The sequence below is a fragment of the Chiloscyllium plagiosum genome, unplaced genomic scaffold (genome assembly GCF_037043375.1).
Source record: "Chiloscyllium plagiosum isolate Xiang-an unplaced genomic scaffold, Cpla_swu_hap1 HiC_scaffold_2, whole genome shotgun sequence".
In the NCBI taxonomy this organism is placed as follows: domain Eukaryota; kingdom Metazoa; phylum Chordata; class Chondrichthyes; order Orectolobiformes; family Hemiscylliidae; genus Chiloscyllium; species Chiloscyllium plagiosum.
Window position 1 is genome coordinate 76,144,964 of NW_028270140.1, and position 26,896 is coordinate 76,171,859.

General features: G+C 41.3%; 1 protein-coding gene across 1 annotated transcript in view; it reads right to left on the minus strand.

The window, feature by feature from the left end:
• Nucleotides 1-19,248: 19,248 nt before the first annotated feature.
• ostf1 (osteoclast stimulating factor 1) overlaps nucleotides 19,249-26,896 on the minus strand; it is an 80,816-nt gene continuing 73,168 nt past the window's right edge. Inside the window, exon 10 of the mRNA XM_043712317.2 lies at nucleotides 19,249-21,675. Coding sequence (XP_043568252.1) covers nucleotides 21,617-21,675 — 59 coding nt within the window. The 3' untranslated portion in view covers nucleotides 19,249-21,616. The remainder of the gene's footprint in view (nucleotides 21,676-26,896) is intronic.

Consider the following 26,896-nt stretch of genomic DNA (forward strand, 5'->3'; position numbering starts at 1 on the left):
TCTTGGCCAACTTAGCACTCAGTCCCATCTTTTACTACATTTTATAGTAAAAGCAGCACAATGACTGATGTCGGTTAATATTTTTGAGGGTTGTTTTTGTATTTGAATTCGCATCCATTGGGAAAAGATAAGTACAACTTAAAGTAATACCGGAAATATGGTTTAAAAGTAATTTTCCACTGAAAAGCCAGGTTTTATTTTGAACTTGATTAAAGCTACTTTAGAAAATAATATAAATATTTGACAGAAATTTTCTTTCGCTATTGCCCCAGGAAGTTTTGTCTTTGGGGTGAAAGTTCAGCAGGAATTCTGGATACTGAGAAAAGGGTTTGCGTTGACATTGTGGCAGACAAACAGGAAAATTCCTCCTGAGTGAATTTGCAGTGACATTATCAATGAGGGTCCAGTAAAGAACTGCAGTACAGTAGATGGTAAGATATCAGATACAATGCAATATATAAAAGGAACAATAAGAAAAATTGAATAAACAGATGTGACTTGTTTATTTGTGGCTAATTATTTGGCAGCTGGGATTTTTGCTCACCCATTTAGGTTTGGATTACTGGAGAAAATACTGATTTAGATCTTCCAATGGGAAGGTTGTCGTTGCAGCAGAATAGACAGGAGTTGCATATGGAAACCCTGATGCAGCTGATTCCATTGGATTATTGAGGAAATTGAGACTTTTGATGGGTAATTAGCCTGCATCTAGAACCCACCAAAAAGCTCTAACTGATTTAACTTCATAGTTACCCAGTAAAGATTAGAGGAATTTATACCAACTCTAGTTCCTGGCTAAATAAGTTCAGATCCTCCACTTTACCACTGAGTCCCCTCAATCCCTTCCCAGGACATTTAGAGTCATCCCAATCCCCAGATCCAACATTTCATACTCAACAACTCCCTGATAATACCCACCCCAACTTGAGAACAACCCCAATAAATAGCCTGGGGTTACCAATGCTCAAGAACTGCTTCCCTGTTCAACAGCAGAAGAGAACATAAAAGCGCAAAACCTGTTTACAGTTAATAAAGAATAAAACTAAAAGCTACTTCTTGCTACTTTACACTAGTGATAAAAGACAATTGTGCTTCTTGTAAAACCAGTGCACATGCACCATCTACTGGTGAGAATACAGACTTGCTCAAAACAGTCGTCCATGTGGACAGATGCAATTGTTCTATTTGCAGAACTGAAATGCTCATTGCAACTGAGTTTGACATTCCAACTTTCAGCTTCAAAAATCTAAGATCCATACAGGGACTGTCATGATTTGAAAATCTTAAAACACAAAGGGGCAATTCTAACATTGCCCACTTAGTAGAATCCAGGCACCAAGCGACACACCCAATGGCTTGTCATTCTTTTCGTAGTCAACTTAGTATTTAAAGAATATGCCTCCTGGTCCCACAAGGGATGTTCAGGCCTTCTCTTCCTACAGGGTCCTTCATCCCTGATGGCAAGACCTTCTGAAACACTCACTTCATGACAGACCCAAATGGCATCCTGGTGCACTCACGCACTGACTGCAGCTCAAGGTTATCTACACCCTTACTGTGAGAAGAATGAAGAGTATTAGCATAAGGAGCTAGGTTATAATGACACCTGATCACATGAGAATTGGACCTGCGCCTGTAGAGTTCTAGAGTTGTCCGTTCTCACCATTCGTTGTATATGCATGAATAAAGTCTATTAATACTCACTTTATTGAGTGCAAAGCTGAATTTATACACTGCCAATGGTCATCTCAACAAAAATAAAGAAATTGGATTTATATTACATTACAGTGTGGAAACAGGCCCTTCGGCCCAACAAGTCCACACTGACCCGCCGAAGCGCAACCCACCCATACCCCTACATTTACCCCTTACCTAACACTACAGGCAATTTAGCATGGCCAATTCACCTGACCTGCACATCTTTGGACTGTGGGAGGAAACCGGAGCACCCGGAGGAAACCCACGCAGACACGGGGAGAACATGCACGGGGAGTCAGTCGCCTGAGGTGGGAATTGAACCCGGGTCTCTGGAGCTGTGAGGCAGCAGTGCTAACCACTGTGCCACCGTGCCGCCCACGTATCTTCTGTACTTGGTTAAAATGGTAAATTTGGCAAATCCCTTTATTTGCATGGTTTTCCTTGAGTGACTTACAGTATTTTTAAAACTCCATTTCAGAGTAGGTAGCTGCCTACACTATTCACAGAGCCAGATCTAGTGATGATCAGATCAGGTTTGTGCCAGTGCTCTGATCTCGGATGTCTCCAGATCACCATGTGGTACGTTTTATTCAGGAAGAAGACATTAGTTACACACAGCTCGTGGTAGCAGCAAAGTAGATTCGCTGCCCATTCTCATTTATCTTGATGCCACGATGTCTGAGGCAGGAGGACCATGCCTCATGGACCATGGTTACATTTGCATTGAAATGAATCTGGAGATAAAGTTGTTCTGACTTAAGGATTCTGCTGATAGCAATGTCAAGCTCCTTATTCTTTCATCTCTGTAGTGCAGTACAGAGTGGAGCTTTGGAGTATAAGGTGCAATACTCACCACTAATACAACTGAGGGACAGATCTTTGGGGTTCAAATCAAGCTGGAATAGAGATGGGTGGTCTAGAAAATGGCAGCAACATTGGGTTCAGACATCCCACCTCTGTTTCCAATGTCAAAAATTTCCCAAGGATGGGGCTGGCTAGGATTTAGGGTAATTTACTTGCAGTCCGAAACAGGCCACAGTTGTATAAGAGCTCTTTAAAAGCCCAGCTCTGCTTTTTTTCATCTCTCTGGAGCTGCCAATTCAACAGCAAGTTACAAAGGTCAGAAAAGTTAGCTGTAAGTGCTGATAAGCAGTTAAAATGCATATCCCTTTGAAGTTAAACCAGAAAGTTAGGCCTCAGGTGTTAGGTTCTGGATGCAACACAATAAGAAAAATGTGAACACATTGGAGAGAGTACAGGGTTGAGAAACTTCAGTTATGAGGATAGATTGGAAAATTTGGAATCATTTTCCTTGGAAAGGAGAAACTTAAGGAGAGATTTGATGGAAGTTTTCGAAATCATGAAGGATCTGGACACGCATAGACATGGTTAAAGAGTAAAAATAAACAGATTTCTAGTGAGTTTTGAGAAGATTTGTAGCTCAGGTTGAGGTTCTAGATGTAGGTTTGCTCACTGACCTGGAAAGTTCATTTTCAGACGTTTCATTACCATACTAGGTAAGGTCATCAGTGAGCCTCCGAATGAAGTTTCTGAAAATGAACCTTCCAGCTCAGTGAGCAAACCTTCATCCAGAAACCAGTTTCTCTCTGCAGAAGTTCACTTCGGGATTCATTTTTGAGTAATAGGTCTTTGTTCTTGAAAATGACTTCAGTAAAGCATTCGACAAGGTTCCCCATGGGAGACTGGTTAGCAAGGTTAGATCTCATGGAATACAGGGAGAAGTAGTCATTTGGATACAGAACTGGCTCAAAGGTAGAAGATGGTGGTGGAAGGTTGTTTTTCAGACTGGAGGCCTGTGACCAGTGGAGTGCCACAAGGATTGGTGCTGGGTCCACAACTTTTCATCATTTATATAAATGATTTGGATATGAGCATAAGAGGTACAGTTAGTAAGTTTGCAGATGATACCAAAATTGGAGTATAGTGGACAGCGAAGGAGGTTACCTCAGATTACAATGGGATCTTGATCAGATGGGCCAATGGGCTGAGAAGTGGCAGATGGAGTTTAATTTAGGTAACTGCGAGGTGCTGCATTTCGGGAAAGCAAATCTTAGCAGGACTTATACACTTAATGGTAAGGTCCTAGAGAGTGTTGCTGAATAAAGAGACCTTGGAGTGCAGGTTCATAGCTCCTTGAAAATGGAGTTGCAGGTCAATATGATAGTGAAGAAGGCGTTGGTATGCTTTCCTTTATCGGTCAGAGTATTGAGTACAGGATTTGGGAGGTCATGTTGCAGCTGTACAGGACATTGGTTAGGCCACTTTCGTAATATTGCGTGCAATTCTGGTCTTCTTCCTATCGGAAAGATGTTGTGAAACTTAAAAGGGTTCTGAAAAGATTTACAAGGATGTTGCCAGGGTTGGAGGATTTGAGCTATACAGAGAGGTTGAATAGGCTGAGGCTGTTTCCTCTGGAGCGTCGGAGGCAGAGGGGTGACTTATAGAGGTTTATAAAATCATGAGGGGCATGGATAGGATAAATAGATGAAGTCTTTTCCCTGGGCTTGGGGAGTCCAGAACTAGAGGGCATAGGTTCAGGGTGAGAGGGGAAAGATATAAAAGAGACCTGTGGGGCAATCTTTTCACGCAGAGGGTGGTACATGTATGGAATGAGCTGCCAGGGGAAGTGGTGGAGGCTGATACAATTGCAACATTTAAAAGGCAATAGGAAGGGTTTGGCGGGATATGAGCCAGGTGCTAGCAGCTGGGACTAGATTGGATTGGGATATCTGGTCGGCATGGACGGGCTGGACCAAAGAGTGTGTTTCCATGCTGTACATCTCTATGACTCTATGAAAAGGATAAAAAGGATAAGGCATGGATTGCTCAGATGGCATTGGTCCGGTAGCCTAGCAGATATATACAGGTGTCACCAAACACAGGCAGTGTCCCCAGAATCTTGAACAATATAACTTGCTCAAGAAACATTATATTGAGAGGCCCTCTAGTCTCACTTCAAGAAATTGCAATTAGCTTTCACGCTGGATTCACCACAGAGGGGCTTCAGAAATAAGTGACACAAGCTGACCAGACTTTGTTTTGCTGGCTCCCTCTCCACCTAAAAGTTCAAAACTTTGTCCAAGCCAATAAAATACTGTTCCAACAGTAAAATACTTTAAAAATCATCCTAAAAGCAGTCAGGTGTTTTCAGGAGAGATTCTAGTCGGCCATATGATAGAAAGGAAGTTCAAACTTATATTATTATTAGACATAGCTCTGGATTTATCACGCATGTAAAAGCGTATGATACCACTGTCACTGGGACTCCCTGAATGGTGCATAACGCCCTGTAAGAGCTGGGGTAAGTTGTTTCATCCAAATTATCCTGTAACCAACCTTTATTTTAGGTTTGTCAGGACAGGAGTTTGGTCTTCAGGATTGAGCACTTAGGCTGTTCAATAATCATCCAATAATTTAAAGAAAAGTCACATCTGTTAGCACTTGGAGCCCTTGGAGATCACAACACAAAAACATTGACTGGCAACCTCATTGAAGGTCACCACAACAGTTTAGGAAGCTCCATGCTAAGCTTCTTAGAGTAATTGGCCCTGGCTGTAATATTCTGAGCGCCACCTTTCAAGAAGTTTGTTAAGGCCTTAGATTCAAACAGATTAGAATGGTACCAGAGATGAATGTCATAGAATCAGACATGGAATGGAAACAGACCCTCCTGTCCAACACATCCATGTCAACTAGGTTTCCTAAACAGAACTCATCACATTTCCCTGTGTTTGGTCCCTACCAGTCATAGAGTCATAAGGGAAACAGACCCTTCAGTTCAACTAGTCCATGCCAACCAGATATCCTAACCTAATCTAGTCCCATTTGCCAGCACTTGGCCCATATCCCTCTAAACCCTTCATATTCATATACCCATCCAGATGCCTTTTAAATGTTGTAATTGTACCAGCCTCCACCACTTCCCCCGGCAAGCGCATTCCATACACGCACTACCCTCTGCAAACAAAAGTTGCCCCTTAGGTCCCTTTTATATCTTCCCACCCCAGGGAAAATACTTTGTCTTTTTATTCTATCCATGCTCCTCATTATTTTATAAACCTCTATAAGGTCACCCCTCAGCCTCCAATACTCCAGGAAAAACAGCCCTTTCCTATTCAGCCTCTCCCTGTAGCTCAAATCCTCTAACCCTAGTAACATCCTTATAAATCTTTTCTGAACCCTCTCAAGTTTCACAACATCTTTCCGATAGGAAGGAGACCAGAATTGCATGCAATCTCCAATAGTGGCCTAACCAACATCCTATACAGCAGCAACACGACCTCTCAACTCCTGTACTCCATACTCTGACCAAGAAAGGAAAGCATACCAAAAGCCTTCTTCACTATCCTATCTATCTGCGACTGTATGTTCAAGGAACTATGAACCTGCACTTCAAGGTCTCTTTGTCTAGCAAAACTCCCGAGGACCTTACCGTGGGCAGCACGGTGGCACAGTGGTTAGCACTGCTGCCTCACAGTGCCAGCGACCCGGGTTCAATTCCCGCCTCAGGTGACTGACTGTGTGGAGTTTGCACGTTCTCCCCGTGTCTGCGTGGGTTTCCTCCGGGTGCTCCGGTTTCCTCCCACAGTCCAAAGATGTGCAGGTCAGGTGAATTGGCCATGCTAAATTGCCCGTAGTGTTAGGTAAGGGGTAAATGTAGGGGTATGGGTGGGTGGTGGGTCGGTGTGGACTTGTTGGGCCGAAGGGCCTGTTTCCACACTGTAATGTAATCTAATCTTACCATTCAGTGTATAAGTCCTGCTAAGATTTGCTTTCCCAAAATGAAGCACCTTCCATTTATCTAAATTAAACTCCATCTGCCACTCCTCAGCCCATTCCAAATGTCTTTTAAGTGTCAACATTGTATTTGCGTCTACCACTTCCTCAGGCAGCTCATTCCATATATGCATCAGCGTCTATGTGAAACATTTGCCCCTCAGGTCTCTCTCAAACCTCTCCTCTCTCAGCTTTAAAACTATGCCCTCCAGTTTTGGACTCCCTTACCCTGGAGAAAGTCCTTGGCTATTCACCCTGTCTATGTCCCTCATAATTTTAGAAATCTCTATAAGGCCAACCCTCAGCCTCCCATACTTAAACCTTCCAGTTTCAGTAACATCCTTATTCTTCCTAAACATTCTTCCTAAAGCAGGGCAGACAGAATTGTATGCAGTATTCCAAATCTGGCCTTATCAGTGTCTTGTACAGCTGTAACATGATATCCCAACCCCTATACTCAGACACCTAGGTGTGCAGGAGCATGGTTCCATGTAAGTGGAGTTGCCGGTAGACAGGGTGATGAAGGCAGCTTTTGGCATGTTTCTCTTCATCCATCAGAGGATTGAATACAAGGATGTTGCCGTAACTGGAGGGTTTGATTTGTAAGAGGAGTCTGGAGAGGCTGGGATTTTTTTCCCTGGAGCGTAGTGGGCTGAGGGCTTTTAAATCACGGGGGGCATAGATAAGGTGAATACTCAAGGTCTTTTTCCCAGTATGGGGGAGTCCAAAATGAGAGGCCATAGATTTAGGGTGAGAAGGGAAAGATTTAAAAGGGTCCTAACAGGCCACATTTTCACACAAAGGGTGGGACATACATGGAATGAGCTGCTAGAGGAAGTAGTGGAGGTGAGCAGAAATACAGCATTAAAAAGACATTTGTACAGGTACATCAATAGGAATAGATGAGAGGGATGTGATCCAAATGCTGGGAAGTGGGCTAGTTCAGTTTAGGAAACCCAGTATGGACAAGTTGGGCCACAGGGTCCATTTCTGTGCTGTATGATTCTATGACTCAATGTACAGCACAAAAGAAATTACAGAGGTGCTGATGTTGGACTGGGATGAACAGTCATAAGTCACACAACATCAGGTTCTAGTCCAACGGGTTTATTTGACATCACAAGTTTTTGAGCACTGCTCCTTCAAGAGATGGAGAAGCACTCCAAAAGGTTGTGATGTCAAATAAACCTATTGGACTATAACCTGGTGTTGTCTGACTTCTGACAAAACAAAATTGACAGTTTTGAAAGGTATAGTTTAAAATGCAAGGGATATAGTCAATAAAATAAGTATGGTGTCATACTGTCAAAGTGTCTAATGGAAATTTTGTTTAAAGAGAGGCAAGGATGATAGCTAAATATTCTGGGATATAAAGATTGCAGGATGAATGGAGAAGAGGATTAAAAAAAGGTGATGTTTTGATATTGTTGGTTAAAGTGAGGATCTAAAATCTGGATTTAGGCTATTGTCAGGAGTAACCATTTAATGCATGCTTTTGCTAACTACAAAATGACTTCTTAATGCAAGTAACATAAAATAACATAACAAAATGGCTACTGGGAGCAATTGCATCTAACTCTGCTGAAAACTGCATTCCTGAACTAATTGAAAGAATGCCGTGTTTATAGTATGAATTAACCAAGTAAAATATGACATTATTAAAGTATCCTAATTAACCTTGGAAAGCAGGTGTCCCAGAGATAAACAAGCGCAAAACAAGTCAGTTCCCAGGAAATATCATTGGCTTAATTTTATGTCTATTTGTCATATCATTTCATTTTATTGGATTAATTTTGCAATTAAGGCTGTTCTGTTTGTTAAGAAACCTACAAAAGTTGTTTGTGTTTTAAGATTGTGCACAGTTTTTCCACAGTACACAGAGGTACTTAAGCCCTGTGTTGCTGAATAACCTATGCCCGGCGTGGTAATAAATTGTTAAAAGAGACCAAACTGCTCGTGTTTATTTGACCAATTGTGGAACCATGAGGCCCCTCCTCGGGGTCCAGATTTACAAAAGAATCAGTTGCAGCTGGGAGGAGTGATGATGTGCTAAATGAAGTATCAAATGAGCACATAAGTTGAGCTCAGGAAAGAAGAGGGCAACTACACTGCGAATGTGTGTAAAATACCACCAAATTGTGGTAGAGAATTTGAGGCGGCAAGAGTATGTGGGCAAATTTGAGAAGGCAGTAACAATAAGACATTAAACACTTTAACTACCTAAATATTGATTGGGATACAAAGTGTTAAATGCACAGAGGGCATTAAATTCATGAACTGCTTTTAACAGAACTTCTTTAGCCAGTATGAAACTAGACCAATGAGGGGTAGCATAATTCTCAATTTGTGCATAGGAAATTAAGCTGGGAAAGTGGTTGAAACAGCAATGGCTGATCACTTTGGAACAGTAATCATGATACAGTTAGATTTAGCAACATTTTGGAAAGGTATAAAGATAGGAGTAAAAGTTCTAAATTGAAGGGAAACAAACTTCATAAAGTTGAGACACTAGCAGACAAAAAGTGGACTAGTTACTACTTGTAGGAAAGAATGTCAAATCAGTAGAAGGCATTCAGAAATTAGATTGCACTGTCCCAGTGTAGGTATGACTCCACAAAGGAAAAGGGTGACACTGCAAATTCTCGACTCCCCTGGATACCCAGGCTAAGATGAAGCACAAAAATAGAGCTTTTAACAATCTCATATTTTAGAAAGCTTAGAGGAGGAATGAAAATACAGGGTTGAAGTGAGAAATTAGGAAAATAAATATAAATAAAATCTGGCCATTTTTATTGAAAAGAATCCAAAGATATTTTAATCGGTACATTAAAACAAAGAGGATAAGTCAGGAAAGAGTTGGGCCGGTCAGATGTAAATGTTAACTTGTGCATGGATGCAGATTTGGTTAGAGCTCATAATAAAAAAAAGTCTGCCTTCACAAAAGAGAGCAATGATGCAGACATCTAATTAAAGAGGCATGTGAAACTTTGGGTACAATAAGCAGAAAGAAAAGGGCAGTTTTGGAGGAACTGACCCCTGATGGTGGATAAATCATCAGGGTCAAACAATGTAGAAAAGGAAAACAAAGCCAGGGACACTGAGGGTCATATGTTAATTGTCAGAGGTGGGCAAGTCACTGGAGAACTGGAAGTTTGCAAACATGGTAACATAATTCAAAATGTTATGAGAGAGGTCAAATAAATGTCGGCCAGTCAATCTGACCTTGGTGGTGAACAACTTACTAGAATCAATATGGATAGGTAGGATTATCTGTTACTTGGAGAAATGTGGGTTTATTAGAGACGGTCAGCGTGGTTTTGTTAAGGGAAGACTGTGTTTTACAACTTAAATTCATTTTTTGAGAAAATATCAAAGCAGCTTGATGACAATAGTGCAGTGGATGTTGTCTACATGGATGTTAGCAAGGCTTTTGACAAGGTCCCACTTGTCAATGGAAAGCGGTTCCAGTGAGGGTTCAGTGGTGAGTGCTTTGCTGTTTGTAGTAGATATTAATTACTTATGCTTTGATGTGGGGGATATGATTGGAAAATTAGTACTGAAGTTACGTAGGATGCTTTCCTTCATAGGGGAGTATTGCCTACACAGCAGGGATATAATAATGGACCTTGACAAGACACTGGTTAGGCAACATCTCTGACTACCAGAAGAGGTGGAGCAAGCTGAAACAATTACAACATTTAACAGTATCTGGATGGGCATATGAATAGGAAGTGTTTAGAAGAATACAAGCCAAATGCTGGCAAATGGGACTATATTAATTTAGGATATCAGGTCAGCATGGATGAGTTGGACCGAAGGGTCTGTTTCTATGCTGTGTATCTCTATGACTCTATGACTATTCACAAAACACCAGCTGTGAGTCATAGAGATACACAGCATAGAAACAGACCATTTGGTCCAAATTGTCTATGCCGACCAGATATCTAGTCCCATTTGCCAGCACTTGGCCCATATCCCTCTAAACCCTTCCTATTCATATACCTATCCGGATGCCTTTTAAATGTTGTAATTGTTTCAGCCTCCACTTCTTCCTTTGGAAGCTCATTCCATACACGTACCACCCTCTGTGTGAAAAAGTTGCCTCTCAGGTCCCTTTTAAATCTTTTCACTCTCACCTTAAACCTCTGCCCTGTAGTTCTGGATTTCCCCACGCCCCAGGGAAAAGACCCTGTCTATTTATCCGATACATGCCCCTCATGATTTTATAACCTCGATAAAGATAACCCTTCAGCCACTGATGCTCCAGGGAAAACAGTCCCAGCCTATTCAGCCTCTCCCTATAGCTCAAACCCTCCAACCCTGGCAATGACCTTGTGAATCTTTTCTCAGCCATGTCAAGGTTCACAAAATCCTCCATAAAGGAGGGAGACCAGAATTGCACACAATATTCCAAAAGTGGCCTAACCAATATACTGTCCAACCATAACATGACCTCCCAGCTCCTGTACTCAGTGGTCTGTCCAATAAAGTATATGAAACGCCTTCTTTACCATCCCATCTACCTGTTACTCCACTTTCAAGAAACTATGAATCTGCATTCCAAGGTCTCTTTGTTCAGCAACACTCCCCAGGACATTACCATGAAATGTATAAGTCCTGCTCTGATATGCCTTTCCAAAATTCAACACTTCACATTTATCTAAATTAAACTTTATCTGCCACTCTTCGGCCCATTGGCCCATCAGATCAAGATCCCATTGTACTCTAAGGTAACCTTCTTCGTTATCTACTACACCCCTAATTTTGATGTCATCTGCAAACTTACTAACTATACCTATGTTCACATCAAAATCATTTATACAAATGATGAAAAGCAGTAGACCCTGCACCAATCTTTGCAGCACACCAATGCTCACAGGCCTGAAGTCTGAAAAGCAACTCTCCACCGAAACTCTGTCTTCTACTTTCAAGTCAGTTCTATATCCAAATGGCTAGTTCTACCCTGTAATTCATATGATCTAAACTTGCTAACCAGTCTACCATGAGGAACTTTGTTGAATGACTTACTAAAGTCCAAATAGATCACATCCGCCTCAATTGTCTTCGTTACTTCTTCAAAAAACTCAATCATTTTCGTGAGACATGATTTTCTACGCACAAAGCCATGTTGACTATCCCTAATCAGTCCTTGCCTTTCTAAATACATGTAAATCCTGTCCCTCAGGATTTCCTCCAACAACTTGCCCTCTAATAATGTCAGGCTCACCCTGTATATTGTTCCCTGGCTTTTCCTTACCACCTCTCTTAAATAGTGGCACCATGTTAGCCAACCTCCAGTCTTCTGGCTCCTCCCTGTGAATATCAATGATACAAGTATCTCAGCAAGAGGCCCAGCAATCACTTCCCTTAACTTTCCACAGTGTTCTACGGTACACCTGATCAGGTCCTGGGGATTTATCCACCTTTATGCAATTTAAGACATCCAACACCTCCTCCTCTGTAATATGGACATTTTTCAAGATGTCACCATCTATTTCCCCACATTCTGTATTTTCCATTTCCTTCTCCACAATAAAACATTAATGCAAAATATTTTAGTATCTCCCCATCTCCTGCGGTTCCATACGTAGGCTGCCTTGCTGATCTTTGAAGGGCTCTATTCTCTCCTGAGTTACCCTTTTGTCCTTAATGTATTCATAAAATCCCTTTGGATTCTCTTTAATTTCTTTTGCCCTCCTGATTTCCCTCAAGTATAGCCCTACTGCCTTTATATTTTTAAGGATTCACTCGATCTCTGCTGTCTATATCTTACATATGCTTCCTTCTTTCTCTTAACCAAAACCTCAATTTCTCTAGTCATCCAGCATTCACTATACCTACCACCCTTTCCTTTCACCCAAACAGGAATATACTTTCTCTGCACTCCTGTTATCTTATTTTTGAAGGCTTTCCATTTATCAGCTGTCCCTTCACTTGCAAACATGTGACACCCCCAGTCAACTTTTGAAAGTTCTTGCCTAATACTGTCAAAATTGGCCTTCCTCCAATTTAGAACTTCAACTTTTAGATCCTGTCTAACCTTTTTCATCACTATTTTAAAACTAATATAATTATGGTTGCTGGCACTTAAGTGCTCCCCACTGACACCTTATTCACCTGCCCTGGCTTACTTCCCAAAAGTAGGTCAAGTTTGACTGGTGCCTGGACTGGCGCGCGAGGAGGAGCCAGGAAAGGTGGAAAGAATCAGCTGAAAAATGGAGTCAATCTGGATTAGGACATGTTTTGAATATCCAGTGTTGGCGCTTGACCTGAATTAGAAACTCTTGGTGACTCGTTTGGAGCAAATGGAGAAACGGCTGTGGGCCTCAGATGGCGATAGGTCCCAGGTTACTATCTTTATTGGGTTAGAGACAAAGAAAACTGGATTGGAAATGCTGGAATCCAATTTAGACAAACAGGAGGCTGGAAGAACACAGCAAACCAGGTATAACCTTTGTTCAGGACTGGGCATAGGGGTACGAGGAGTTACAGACAAAGGGGAGGTGGGAGTTGGTTGGAGTGGGGAGAGCAGCAAAGTGGTGACGTAGGGATGGGGGACACAGGTGGGGAGTATGACCTGTTTGGTGGATGGGAGGAATGAATCCGGAACTGAAACCAAGACAAATGTTTGTCTTTTCTCAATTTGTATTCTGGACTGACAGTGATTTCACTTTTGTGAATTCATTTTACAGGATATTGCTTGAGACTGGGCTCTCAAAACAAGTTCTGATAGCGTAGCCATCAGATTTTGAATGTGGATCTGAATATCATTGGCATTTAACTGTGGAAGGAAAAAGATTGTTCTTATTTGGGAAAGTACCTCCAAATGTTTGTCAATTGAAAAGCAGCAAAGTTAAAAATCACACAACACCAGGTTATAGTCCAACAGGTTTAATTGGAAGCACTAGGTGATTGCAACCACCTGATGATAAAGGAATGGCGCTCCAAAAGCTAGTGCTTCAAATTAAACCTGTTGGACTATAGCCTGGTGTTGTGTGATTTTTAACTTTGTACACCCCAGTCCAACACTGGCATCTCCAAATCAAAAAAGCAGCAAGATACTCAAATTAGTGGTTAGATCACTGCTGGGATATACGTTCAGTTCTGGGCCCTGCAGCTGAGGAAGGACATATTTGTCTGAGAGGGAGCACAGGTTTATCCAAATTACTCCTTGTCTCTTTGAAAGAACTGTCATATTTAGTCCCAATCACCCATTTCATATGTTTAACATATCAGCTCCTTATTCTCAAATATATATGACAATAGACAATAGGTGCAGGAGTAGGCCATTCTGCCCTTCGAGTTTGCACCACCATTCAATATGATCATGGCTGATCATCCTTAATCAGTATCCTGATCCTGCCTTATCTCCATAACCCTTGATTCCAATATCCTTGAGAGCTCTCTCCAACACTTTCTTAAATGAATCCAGAGACTGGGCCTCCACTGCCCTCTCGGGCAGAGCATTCCACACAGCCACCACTCTTTGGGTGAAGAAATTTCTCCTCATCTCTGTCCTAAATGGTCTACCCCGTATTTTTAAGCTGTGTCCTCTGGTTTCTCTGTGCACTTTCTCCCTTAAAATTCCTTATGGACTTGAACTCCAGTATCTTATCATGTGGAATGTTCTAGGTCCTGACAACTCTCTGTTTATTGTGAAACTGGTGAAGTCCATATTGAGTGTGGAGGTTATGAAGGGCTGAACTCTGACTGAACTGCATTGGAACGGTGCAGGAGGTTGAGGTCAGTGTAGGAATGAGCAGACAATCAAAATGACAAGGCTACACTGTGAGTGGAGCTTGGCTCAATGAGAGTGCTTTGGAGTTGGGTGAAAACAAAGAGTGAGGTAAGACAAGGAGAGGTGAAGCTGAAAGATTAAGAGTGGTGCATCAGTCTCAGTTCAGGTCATTCAGAAAATAGGCAAAAGTGAAGACTGCAGATGCTGGAGATTGGAGTTGAGAATGTGGTTCTAGAAAAACATAGCAGGTCAGGCAGCATCCAAAGCGCAGGAAAATCAACATTTTGTGCTAAAGCCCTTCATTGGGAATGAGGCTGGTAGCTAAGAGTGTGATGGGTGGATAGAGATGGGGATAATGGTGATAGGTCAGAGGAGAGGGTGGAGCTGATAGGTGGGAAGGAAGATGGACAGGTAAGACAGTTCATGAAGGTGGTGCTGAGCTGGAAGGTTGAAACTGGGATAAGATGTGGAGAGGGCAAGTGAGGAAACTTTTGCCATAGGGTTGGAGGGTCCCAAGACATTCTTTCTCTAGGTGTCGGGTGGTAAGGTTGTGGCGATGGAGGAGGCTGAGGACCTGTATGGGCGGGGGGGGGGGCAGAGTTGAAGTGTTTGGCCACGGTCCCGGGGATATTCTCTGAAGCGCTCTGCGAGTAAGCGTCCTGTCTCCCCACTGTAGAGGAGACCGCATTGGGAGCAATGGATACAGTAAACGATGTGTAGGAAGTGCAGGTGAAACTTTGATAGGGCCTTGGCTGGGGGGAGAAAAGAGAGAGGGAAAGAGGGTGGGTGCAGGTTTTGCAATTCCTGTGATGGCAGGGGATGGTGCCAGGAGGGCAGGGTTGTTGGGTGGGGGTGTGTGGACCTGATGAGGTAGTCGTGGAAGGAACGGTCTTTACGGAAAGTGGATAAGGATGGGGAGGGAAATATATCTCTGCTGGTGAGGTCAGTTTGTAGGTGGTGGAAATGGTGGAGGATGATGCGTTGTATACAGAGGTTGGTGTGGTGGAATGTGAGGATCAAGGGAGTTCTGTCCTTGTTGCAGTTGGAGGGGTGGGGTTTGAAGGCAGAGGTGCGGGAAGTGGATGAGATGTGCTGGAGGGAAGATCAACCATGTGGTGGGTGGGGGGGGGGGGGGGGGGGGGGGGGGGGAGGAAATTGCGGTCTTTAAAGAAGAAAGCCATCTGGTGTGAAGTGGAACTGGTCCTCCTGGGAGCAGATGCAACGGAGATGGAGGAATTGGGAATAAGGGATAGCATTTTTACAGAAGGCAGGGTGGGAAGCTGTGTAATCCAGGTAGCTGTGGGAATGGGTGGGTTTATAGAAAATATCAGTGTTGAGTTGGTCACTGTTGATGGATTGCATCTCCTCACTGCCTCTAACTGCTGCTCCAATTGATCCATGTGATATAGAACATAGAACATCACAGCGCAGTACAGGCCCTTCGGCCCTCAATATTGCACCACCGTCATACTAATCTGAAGCTCATCCCACCTACACTATTCCACGTACGTCCATATGCCTGTCCAATGACTGCTTAAATGCACTTAAACTTGGCGAACCTACTACTGTTGCAGGTAAAGCATTCCATACCCTTACTACTCTGAGTAAAGAACCTACCTCTGACATCTGTCTTATCCCTATCTCCCCTCACTTTAAAGTTGTGTCCCCTCGTGTTTGCCATCCCCATACTTAGAAAAAGGCTCTCCCTGTCCACCCTATCTAACCCTCTGATTATCTTGTATGTCTCTATTAGGATCTGATAGGATTTCTGACTGTGTTTGCAAGCAAATACACTTACTGCAGAAATAATCATCAGTAACATGAAAACTCTCCCTAATCTCTCACATCTGACAGGAAGAGCACATCAGTCCACTAAAGGCTTTTTTTGCACCTTAATCTACAGATCCAGAAAATAGCACAATCTTACTCTTGAAAGAAAAATCATTACTCCAGGCTAACTTAGTACCTAATGTTTTATATTTTAAAATTTTAATCAAGTGACAGATCTCAATTAAACATAACGGCTCGGTGGCTCAGTGGTTAGCACTGCTGCCTCACAGCACCAAGGTCCTGGGTTTGATTCCCGCCTGTCTGTGTGGAGTTTGCACATTCTCCCTGTGTCTGCATGGGTTTCCTCCGAGTGCTCCGGTTTCCTCCCACAATCCAAAGATATGCAGGTCAGGTGAATTGGCTATGCTAAATTGCCCACAGTGTTAGGTGCGTTAGTCAGGGGTAAATGTAGAGGAATGGGTTTGGGTGGGTTTCTCTTCAGACGGGCGGTGTGCACTTGTTGGGCCAAAGGGCCTGTTTCCACACTGTAGAGAATCTAATCTAAATAACCAAAAAGAGCCCACTGTACTATTGTAAATTTACAAAAAAAAAAACAGCAGCTCGAGATATAGTACAGGGAGAAAATTGTTGTACAATTGTTGCCAAGGCATGAATTTTGTAGGTACAAAAGGAAAGACTGGATATACTGGGGTTATTTTCCTTGGATAAGGAAAGGCTGATGGGCAACTTAATTGATGTATACAAAATAATCAGCAATTTCAATCAATTGGACAGGGAAGACCTGATTCCCTAGGCAGAGGGATTAATTTCCAGGAAAATCTTTCAACCCAGAGGGTGGAGTGTGTTTGGAACACACTGCCCGGGTTAGTGGTTGAGATGGAAATCTCACTTCATTTAAAATGAACCTGGATCTGCGTACGAAGTGTTGTAACCTGTCATGCTATAGACCAGATGCTATTAAGCAGATTATAATGGGTAACTAGTGCAAATATACAGCTGAATAATCTCTTGTTGGTGTATCTTTTCAGCATTCAGTGTATGTAACATTCAGCCCATGGTCTTTGTTGCCCAAGGAATAGAAGAAAAACTTTGAATGACCAAACCATTTGATTCAGTAAATTGCGAAGCTCTGCGAATTGTGTTCCTGGGATCTTAGTATTATCACAATTCTGCAATTGCTTCAGGTTGATAAATTACTATAACTGCCGTGAAGTGAGAGATGTGAAAAACAGCTGTCTTCAAAATCCAAACAGTGGTCAAGTAAGCAGTGTGGTAGCCCCAGATAATTTACAACATACTCAACATTAGCAGTCATGTCATTGCAGAACAACAGCTTTTTGTCAATACTAAGTACCTTTTTGAGGTTGAACACTTGAACCTCAATCACCTCTGTGCCAAAGCTAAACTAACTACTATCAACACACAATCTATAGTTCGCAATTGACTGCAGTATTTTGCCCCTTCTGTACCAGATGTACAAGGCACTCGATTTCTAAACCTGGCTTACAAATTGTTAGACCTATTCTTGAATACTGTACTGCTGAAACAAAACTCATAACAGACCTGATCAGCCAAACATTGCAACTCCCATATTTGAAGGGGGTGATTCCAGGATATTAGATTAGATTACTTAGTGTGGAAACAGGCCCTTCGGCCCAACAAGTCCACACCGCCCCGCCGAAGCGCAACCCACCCATACCCCTGCATTTACCCCTTACTTAACACTACGGGCAATTTAGCATGGCCAATTTACCTGACCTGCACATCTTTGGACTGTGGGAGGAAACCGGAGCACCCGGAGGAAACCCACGCAGACACGGGGAGAACGTGCAAACTCCACACAGTCAGTCGCCTGAGGCGGGAATTGAACCCGAGTTTCTGGCGCTGTGAGGCAGCAGTGCTAACCACTGTGCCACCGTGCCGCCCACATGTTGAGAACTTCCCATAAATCAGCAGTCACCTCTCTCAAAAGACCATTGTAGATGAGAATATTTAACACCGGACCACAACCGTGACAGCTGTCCTTTTCCAAACTACAGCAGCAAATATTTAGCAACAAAGATCTTCACAAGTCATCAAAAGTCTTAGTATATGGAGTAACTATTATCACCACACTTCTAATTGCTCAAAGTAGCAGCAACTTGTCCCTCACGCTGCATCTCACACAGTCCCAATATCTTAACTGGGAACAGAATGGTGGGAAACATGGAAAGCGTAGTTGTAAAAGGTCTAGTTTGTCTTGATTTCTTTTAGAGAGGCAAATGTAAGGACTGCAGATGCTGGAAATCAGAGTTTAGATTAGAGTGGTGCTGGAAAAGCACAGCAGGTCAGGCAGCATCTGAGGAATAGGAAAATTGACGTTTCGGGCAAAAGCCCTTCTTTTAGAGCATGTGGCACCCAGGTGCTGAATGGTCAAGAGAAGATAAAACAACTTGTGAAGCCTTGGGTGTTTTTTTTTACATAACAGTTGGAACAATAGAAGTAGCCTGAATGGGTGTGGTCAAATTCCCATCCACAGAACCAGGGATTTTAGGTTTAGCTTTCAGTAGTTGTTGAGATCTTTAAGAGGGAGAAGTTTTTTTTTGTTCCCCTGCTCTGTTACAGCCAAAAGGTGGGGGTTCTCTGTCTCACATGCAATTCCTGAGTAGGCAATCTGTTTTCTGAATTTACTTTTTGCTGAGGGTGGTTTATGAAATGCTAGTAATTGAAACAATCAGAATAGTTACTATTATTCTGTTAAGTTTTCTAATAGAGTTGTTATTTGAGTTCCCCCTTTTTTTGTTGTACTTTAACTATAGTGTTTGAATAAATTGGGTTTTTGCTTAACATTGAGTAGTTTGACTAATCAAATTGCATCTGGAACACAGCATCTCACGTTTACTTTTAGATCAAAACCTTAGGGTCGAGGCTACCTTCTTAATATATTTTAGGGGGTCTGGTCTGGTCAAAAGCAAAAGGAAAGGAAACATGTACTACTATGTTGGATCACACTACGTAGGATAATCCAGCTCATGTACCCCCAAGATCTTTAGATCAAGATTCAGGTTGTTCAGTTATACAAAAACCCATGGCAGAAACGACCCTGGAATTGCGGGACAACTAAATGTTAGATTTTACATACATGATAGCTTCTAAATGCTACTAAAAGAAATACTGATCTGAGTGTAATTATATACTGTATGCCTTCTGTACTGGTGTGTGTTATAAATAAAATTCAAATGCTATTTTCTTCAAAACGTTTATTCCGAGAACAGGAGCGGCAACTCAATGTCATATTTCTTAAATTATGTTATAAAATATTCAAAATGCATAGAAATTCACTTTGCAGTTCTTCCAAAACATAATGGACCTGAAGTTCAATAGCTACGAGGATATTTAAAGCATTTAAAGCTTATAGAAGAGTTATGTTTACCCTATTAATGTCTAATTTGTTTACTAAACTGTATCATCCACAAACAAGAATTTAAAAAGCAGAAACCTTGAATTTCATAGTAATCTAAAAGCTCCTAACATTCAAGCTCATTTTTCACCAATTCTCATATCAAATTTGTAATCTATTGGATTTTTATGTATTTACACATGGTCCCAATTGCACAATAAAACAACTTTAAAACGATCAAGTGCACAGCGATGAATGGATGGGAAAATGCCCACTAATATAGCTACAAACAAAACATTCCTTTCATGACATATAAATGTGATTTTGTTTTATGGGGTCATTTAAGCATAAAACTGTTATTTTCAGTGTTGGTGCCTCAACTATTTACAATTTCTCACAATAACCTGGACAAAGGGACCATAATTATGATCTTTAAATTTGATAACAAATAAAACCAGGACAGTAAGTGGACACATGGTGTCTGCAAAGGGCCGTATATAAGATTGAGTGCGACCAAAATTTGTTAGAGCACATGGAGTATAGCGTAGGAAAATGTTAACTTGTCTGCAGAAATAGAAAAACAGCATTTCATTAAATGCAGAGATTTTGCAGAATTCTGAGGTACAGAGGGATCAGGGCATCCTCATCTCAAAGATTATTTTAAGGCAGCATATTTTGCCACAGTTTCACAGATCATAGGTGAGACGACATTTGGAGTACAGCTTACAGTTTTGGTCTCCTTAACAGACAATAGTTATATTAGAGGGTAGCTCACTTGACACCTTGAATTTCTGGGGCAAGAGGAATGGAGAGAGGGAGGGGAAGAACTGGGGTACCTCCTGATGAAAAGGTTGAATAGCTTGGGCCGTATCCATTGGAGTTCAAATGAATGAATGGTGATGTTACTGAAACGCACAAGATCCTGAGGGAATTTGAGGTGGATGCTAGAATTATGTTTCCCATTGCAGGGTCATTTAAAAAAACAAAAGGTCTTCCATTTAAGACAAAGTGATTTTTTTTCTTCAGAGTGTCTGAGTCTTTGGAACTTTCTTTCCGAGAGAACAACGGAGGCAGGTCACGGAGTAACTTTAAAGGCACATGTAGATAGGTTTGAGGTTAATATGGAAGTCAAAGGATATCAGAGGTAGGTGGGAATATGGAGTTAAAGCTATAATCAGACAGACAGTCACAATCTTATGGAATGGTGGAGAAGGCATGAGGGACATTATGACCTACTGCTCCAAATTTGAACGTTCATTTCCATTATTCTGTAATTTTATATCTTCTCTACTGAGGTGGCCAAGCAAATAGCCTGTTCCCAGGTTGCCTCCAATTAAAAGGCATCAGCAACCACCTAGATAAGCCACTTAGCTTGAAATATATTTCATCCATTGAAAGCAATCTGCACTGTGCCTTATCAACTGTTTGAAAGGCTGATCCTTGTTCTAAATCGGTGTAAGAAAAATTGAAAATTCTATTATCTTATTACAAATACCCAATCTATACATATCATGATCAGGACAATCAAAATCAAGTACAATATTCTAAATGAGTCATTCACCATCGACTAGCTTGATATTTATACGGATTTCGATATCCAATTGATGACATGCTAAAGCATAAGGTTCAAAACAAGTATTTTCCTTTGTCACCATCATATTGTGATAGTTGCCAGAGTCCACAGCAACAATACAGTAATAAAACAGGGAACATATTAATGTCTAAACATAACATGCAAACATACAGGTGTATATCCACTCTGGTGGAAATCACAAACTAGCTTTTCAGGAAATTAATCTTTTTTGATTGCCAGACAGCAAATGTTACACTTTCAAAGAGTCTCAACAAAGACTATTTTCAGCATTAAGTATTGCTTTTAAATTACATTTGGAAATCCATACTCTGCAGGTTTCAAATTAGTTCAATTAGCATCAGCTGAGCGATTCAAATAAAAAGATTAACTCATTCATGTATGGTGGGGAGGAAAATAAGTTCAGATCACATTTTTCTGTGTAATCACAGCAGAGCAATATGGGTAAAGGAAACCAGGAAAACAAAAATGTAAAGTTTCTGGAATAATACTGTAATTCAGTACTGAATTTCAGCAACTTTGTTTTTTGATTTACAGATGCCAAGATAATTTAAGCAAAATCGGGATAAAACAAACTAAAGGGAAGTATTAATAAGTGTTTGATGTCTGAACTTTGAATAAATTAATCAGAGTCTTCATCATCAAGATATTCTTCTGCATTGCTTGCAGTTCTTGTGATACCTGGAAAAGGAAAAAGGCAAGCAGATTTAGAATACAGGCTTGGAATTACACAGCAAACACGTTACAACATCTTTAGTATGCTTGCTAATCAGTACTAAAAGTGATTCTTAGGCTTATCGAAAAGAGGCATCTTGTCTTTGAGTTACTTTAGATACTGTTTCTAACCAAACTCCTACAAGATCCATCACTATTTTGTATGTTAAAACAGAAATCTAGAAATTATTTTATTTGAATTGCCAAAAATATTCATTTGAATAGGAACAAATTAGGTGAACAGTAGCTATGAACTTCACTTGTATTTTAAATAATGTGCTAAACGGTAATGTAATTAGTTCTCTTAGAGATTTCCTTTCTCGACCAGAGTTACTTCATTTAGAATTTTAACATGGTCTTCGATGGCTCCAGATAAAACCCATCACATTCAAAAGTTGAAGTTAATAAAAACATTAGTGTTGTTTGGTCCTTTAACAATTTAAACAACCGGATCAAAATCTTCTCCCTTCCTCACAGCACTGTGCGTCTTAGGGACTGCAGTGGTTCAAGATGGCGGCTTACCATCTTTTCCAGCACATTTAGGAACAGGGAATAAATTCTGGCCAAGCCAGTGACACTCATGTTCCCTTGAACAAAAAGAAAAATTCAAAAGGAAATAGCCAGTCATGTGTATGTATGTATCACACATTATTCAGTCTGCTTACATTAAAACAGACTGCTTGGCATCATTCTCAAAGTCTTGGCTGACAAGCAAACTGACAGGTTTATGACAACAAAATAAGATGCCACATTCTTCTGACCAAAGTTCTTCTAAAAATCCTTGCATGTTTAAAGAAACGAATAACAATTTTGTGCATAATTTTGCTTGCTAATTTCTGTCAGCCAATACGGAACATTCTAGAAGGGACTCGGTGAAATAAATAACAGTTTCACAGAAAGCAGAGATATTTGGAAGCAAGTATTATCCCAACATTTCTAAAAGGAGAATAACAACTTCAGAGTTTACGTTTAAAGCTTTCAGCCCTGAGAGATGCAAGTATTTGAATACAAAATATTTTGAAGAAATATTTTATACAATTTTTATTGATCTTTGATTTACAGCAATTATTGAATGCTAAGTATGGAATTCTCAGGACAGGGTGAGCCTATTCCCATGCTCGGAACCAGAACAGAAAACAATAAGTTAGCTTTACCAAGGCACTTGACATGGCATCATCGTGGCATCTGTTTCATGACCAATTAGCAATGGTGGACAGAGTGGCATGTTCATTTTATCAAAGGAAAGATTTCTAATTAGCAATTTAGAAGGGCTCACCATCACTTGGATGTTTAAAGCTGCAGCAATCACAGGAATGGTGAAGATACCTGGGAAAACTACTCACCAGGTCATTTATTCTTAAAAAGAGGCCATCCTGAAGGATGTAAAGGAAAGCAGTGAGATGCACTCTCAAGGATGTGAGGAAGCAGCCAGCCTCTTAAACTAAGCAGACATAGATGGAAATGGCTAAGGAAGGCTATGCATGAAGTGCCTGTCGCCTGAAGGCAGAGCAAGAAGAGGACCTAGAACATGAAAAAGGTATGACAGGATAGTAGCATAACATCTTCAGGTACCAGCTAATGCGTTTGTGTGCACAAAAACATTATTTATATTAGCATTAATAATTTTGATTTTCTTCCTATTAATGAATATAAACTAGTTTGGTGAAGTTGTGTGTGGTGGGCTTGTCTCAAGACAGTTGAACGGGCAAGGAAGAAATTGGTACCCTGACTGAATAACTGTATAATTGCATAAACCCTGACAGCAGGATGGAAAGATAATGGTTAAGCCACAAATTTGTGTCAATGTCTGCAAAATCAACTTTAACTAAAGCACTGCTTGAGCTGTGAGAATACAGTCACTGATTATTCCTGTTGCCATAAATATGCTGCCTTCACTCCAACATTGAAGGCAACAAGGAAATTGGAGATAACACAGCAGACAGGGGTGCGTGTGTTCATTTAAAACACAGCTTTGAAGAATGTCCTGGAGGAAATACAACTGGCCATTACTTGGAAAAAGTCAGTGGTGTACTTAAAAAAAACAAATTAAAGGGGTCAAAACAAAGTTTAACCCTAAATGGCACTCAAAGAAAGGAAGTAGTAACACCTCTGAATAAGCTGATTAAAATACAATCTGTTGTATGCTGTTATCAGGGCCAGAAACATTCTTTTAAAAAACAAACAGATGCCAACTCTAGATTTTAACATTCCCAACATTATATAGGTCACCACAACTTGCAGTTGACCCTCTCTCCAAACACTTCACATTCTCATCTAAACAGCCACACTTCTTCAACCCATTAATACTCTTGCTCTCTCACACTTATGTCTGTCATCCTCTACAAACATTATTTCTTTCTCATCAAAAAAAAAAGGCATTACCATAGAATCCCTACATTGTGGAAGAAGGGATTCAACCCATTGAGTCCACACCAACCCTCCATAAAGCATTCACCTAGTTCCCCCCCCCCATCCTATCCCTGTATTTTCCATGGCTAATCCACCTAGCCTGCACATCCCTGTACACTACAGACAATTTGACATGGCCAATCTACCTCACCTGCAAGTCTCTAGACCAAACCTCTGTTTTGGTTTGCAGAAGATGGCACACAACTTGCCAAGTGACAGGGGCCCCAGGGGAGGCTGGAAGTACCAACCTCCAGTGATAGACAAAAAAAAATCCCTAGAGAACTGCAAATGCTGGACATCAGAAATAAAAGCAAAAATTATGGAAAAGCTCAGTAAATTTGACAGCATCTGTGGAAAGAAAGCAGAATTAACATTTTGGGTCCAGTGACTCTTCTTCAGATCCTTCCAGTGATGGGCACCTTTTAAGTGTGCATTCTGAATGATCAACAGGGGTCTTATGATAGGAGTCGGCACAATAATAACAACCTATGTAAAAAACCCGAGCCTCCTGATAAACAAGCTCTCAGTAATGTCAGGAGAGTTGTTTCTGTGCCTTGAGACCCTGTATTGGTATTTCACCTGCCTGCTGTATCCATCTCTCCTGCTCAGTACATAGGTTGATAGGAATTAGGGCAGGAGGCAGCAATTCAGCTCTTCGAGCCCACTCTGCCATTTAACATGATCACAGCTGATTTTATCCTGGTCTCAACTTCACTTTCCTGCCTGCTCCCCATCATCCTTTATCCCATTTTCATTAAAAAAAATCGATTTTTAGAATATATTAATTGATTATGTTTCCACTGCATTGAGGGAGTGAATTCCACATATTCACAATCCTCTGAGGAGGGTCTCATCTCAGTGAGAGGAGGTAGGTTCAAAACTATGACCTCTTGTTCTAAACTGTCTCAAAAGGAGATCATCTCTTCGATACCTACTTTATTAATTCCTTTAGCATTTTATATGCCCCCTTACATTCATTTGAACTTCAATTACTAGCCCAAGCTATTCAACCTAGAGGCAGCATGGTGGCTCAGTGGTTAGCACTGCTGCCTCACAGCGCCAGAGACCCAGGTTTGATTCCAACCTTGGGCGACTTTGTGGAGTTTGCACATCACGTCTGCATGGTTTTCCACCAAGTGCTCCAATGTCCTCCCAAAGTCCAAAGATTATCAAGTTAGGTGAATTGGCTATGCTAAGTTGTCCATAGTGTGTAGGTTAAATGCATTGGGAAATGGAGGAATAGAGTAGGATGATGGATCTGGGTGGGATGATCTTCGGAAAATTAGTGCAGACTTGTTAGGCTGAATGGCCTATTTCATAGAATATCACATTGAGATGCTCCTCGTATGACATCCCTGGAATCAGCCTCCTGAACCACCTCTGAACTGCCTTCAGTGCCACATCTTTCCTCAAGTGAGACCAAAACCAGACACAATATTTCAGGTGTCGGCTCACCAAAACCTTATATAATTGCAACACCACTTTCAATCTTATAATCCAGTTCTTTTGTAGTAAGTGTCAATTCTATTTGCCTTGATTATATGCAGAACCTGCATATCCATTTTCTGTGACTCAAGGGACAAGTGCTTTAGGAGAAGGTAGTTGCTGCTGGACTTGGTGATGGTGCAAACTGCACAGGCAATTTCCCTGATGAAGTGGAGCTGAGGAGAGTCAGGTACTGGATGAAGTATTTTAAGATGTTGTCATGCGTCAGTCAAGCAGTGATAGAACCCTCCTAGAACAAGTGTTTTGACTTTGCAGTCACTCAACTGACCATGGTTTAGAGGTCTTAATTTCACAATTTGGTTTTAAAAAAAAAGTAGTCCAAAGTAGAATAAGCTCAGGGGGATATTTTTAAGAAGGTAACCAGAGGTGTTGATGAGTAATGCAATTGATATGGTCAACATGGAGATTTAACATTAAGGTCCCTCATATAGACTGGCCAAGAAAGCAAGACCACACGGGATTCAAGGCAAAGGGCCACGTTTGATCCAAAATTGACCGTTAGGAAGCAGAGAGTGATTGGAGAGAGTTATTTCAGAGATTGGAATTCTGCTTCCACTAGGATCCACTAGGAGAGTACAGTTTGGTACTAGGGTTCTTGCTTGTGGTGTACATAAATAATTCAAACTCAAACATAGGAGGCACGAGCATGAAATTCATAAATGGCATGAAAATTGGTAGGATGCTAAAGAGGCTAGCCATACACTGCAGGAAAAGCAGTAGACTGATCAGGTGGGCAGAGCGAGAGGTGATTTCCTTGGAGAGCACTAACAAGGCAAGGGATTACATTATGACTAGTACAACCCTTTAAAGTACTGAAGGTCAGAAGGACCTGTCAAAGCATTGAGCAGAGGAGTCAGGATGTCCTGTTTCAGTATTGGCAAGACCACATTTAGAGTACTATGTGCAATTTTGGTCACCCTACTATGGAAAAAGATATTCAATGAGTACGAGTGCAGAAAAGATTTACTGGGATGCTACCTGGACTGGAGCATTTGAGTTTAAGGAGAGCTGTATAGACTGGGACATTTTTTTCCCCCCCTACAATAGGAACCTGAGGGATGAGCTTATAGATGTCAATAAAATCAGAGGCATAAATAAGGTAGATAGCAGACAGCTTTTTCCCCCAAGGTAGGGGAGGAGATGGCATAAGTTTAAGGTGAGAGGAAAGAGATATAAAAGAGTCCAGAGGAGTAATTTTCCAGAGGGTGGCGAGTGTTTGAAAGGGGCTGCCAGAGGTAGTGATGGAGGAGAGTACAATTTGGTTATTTAAGAA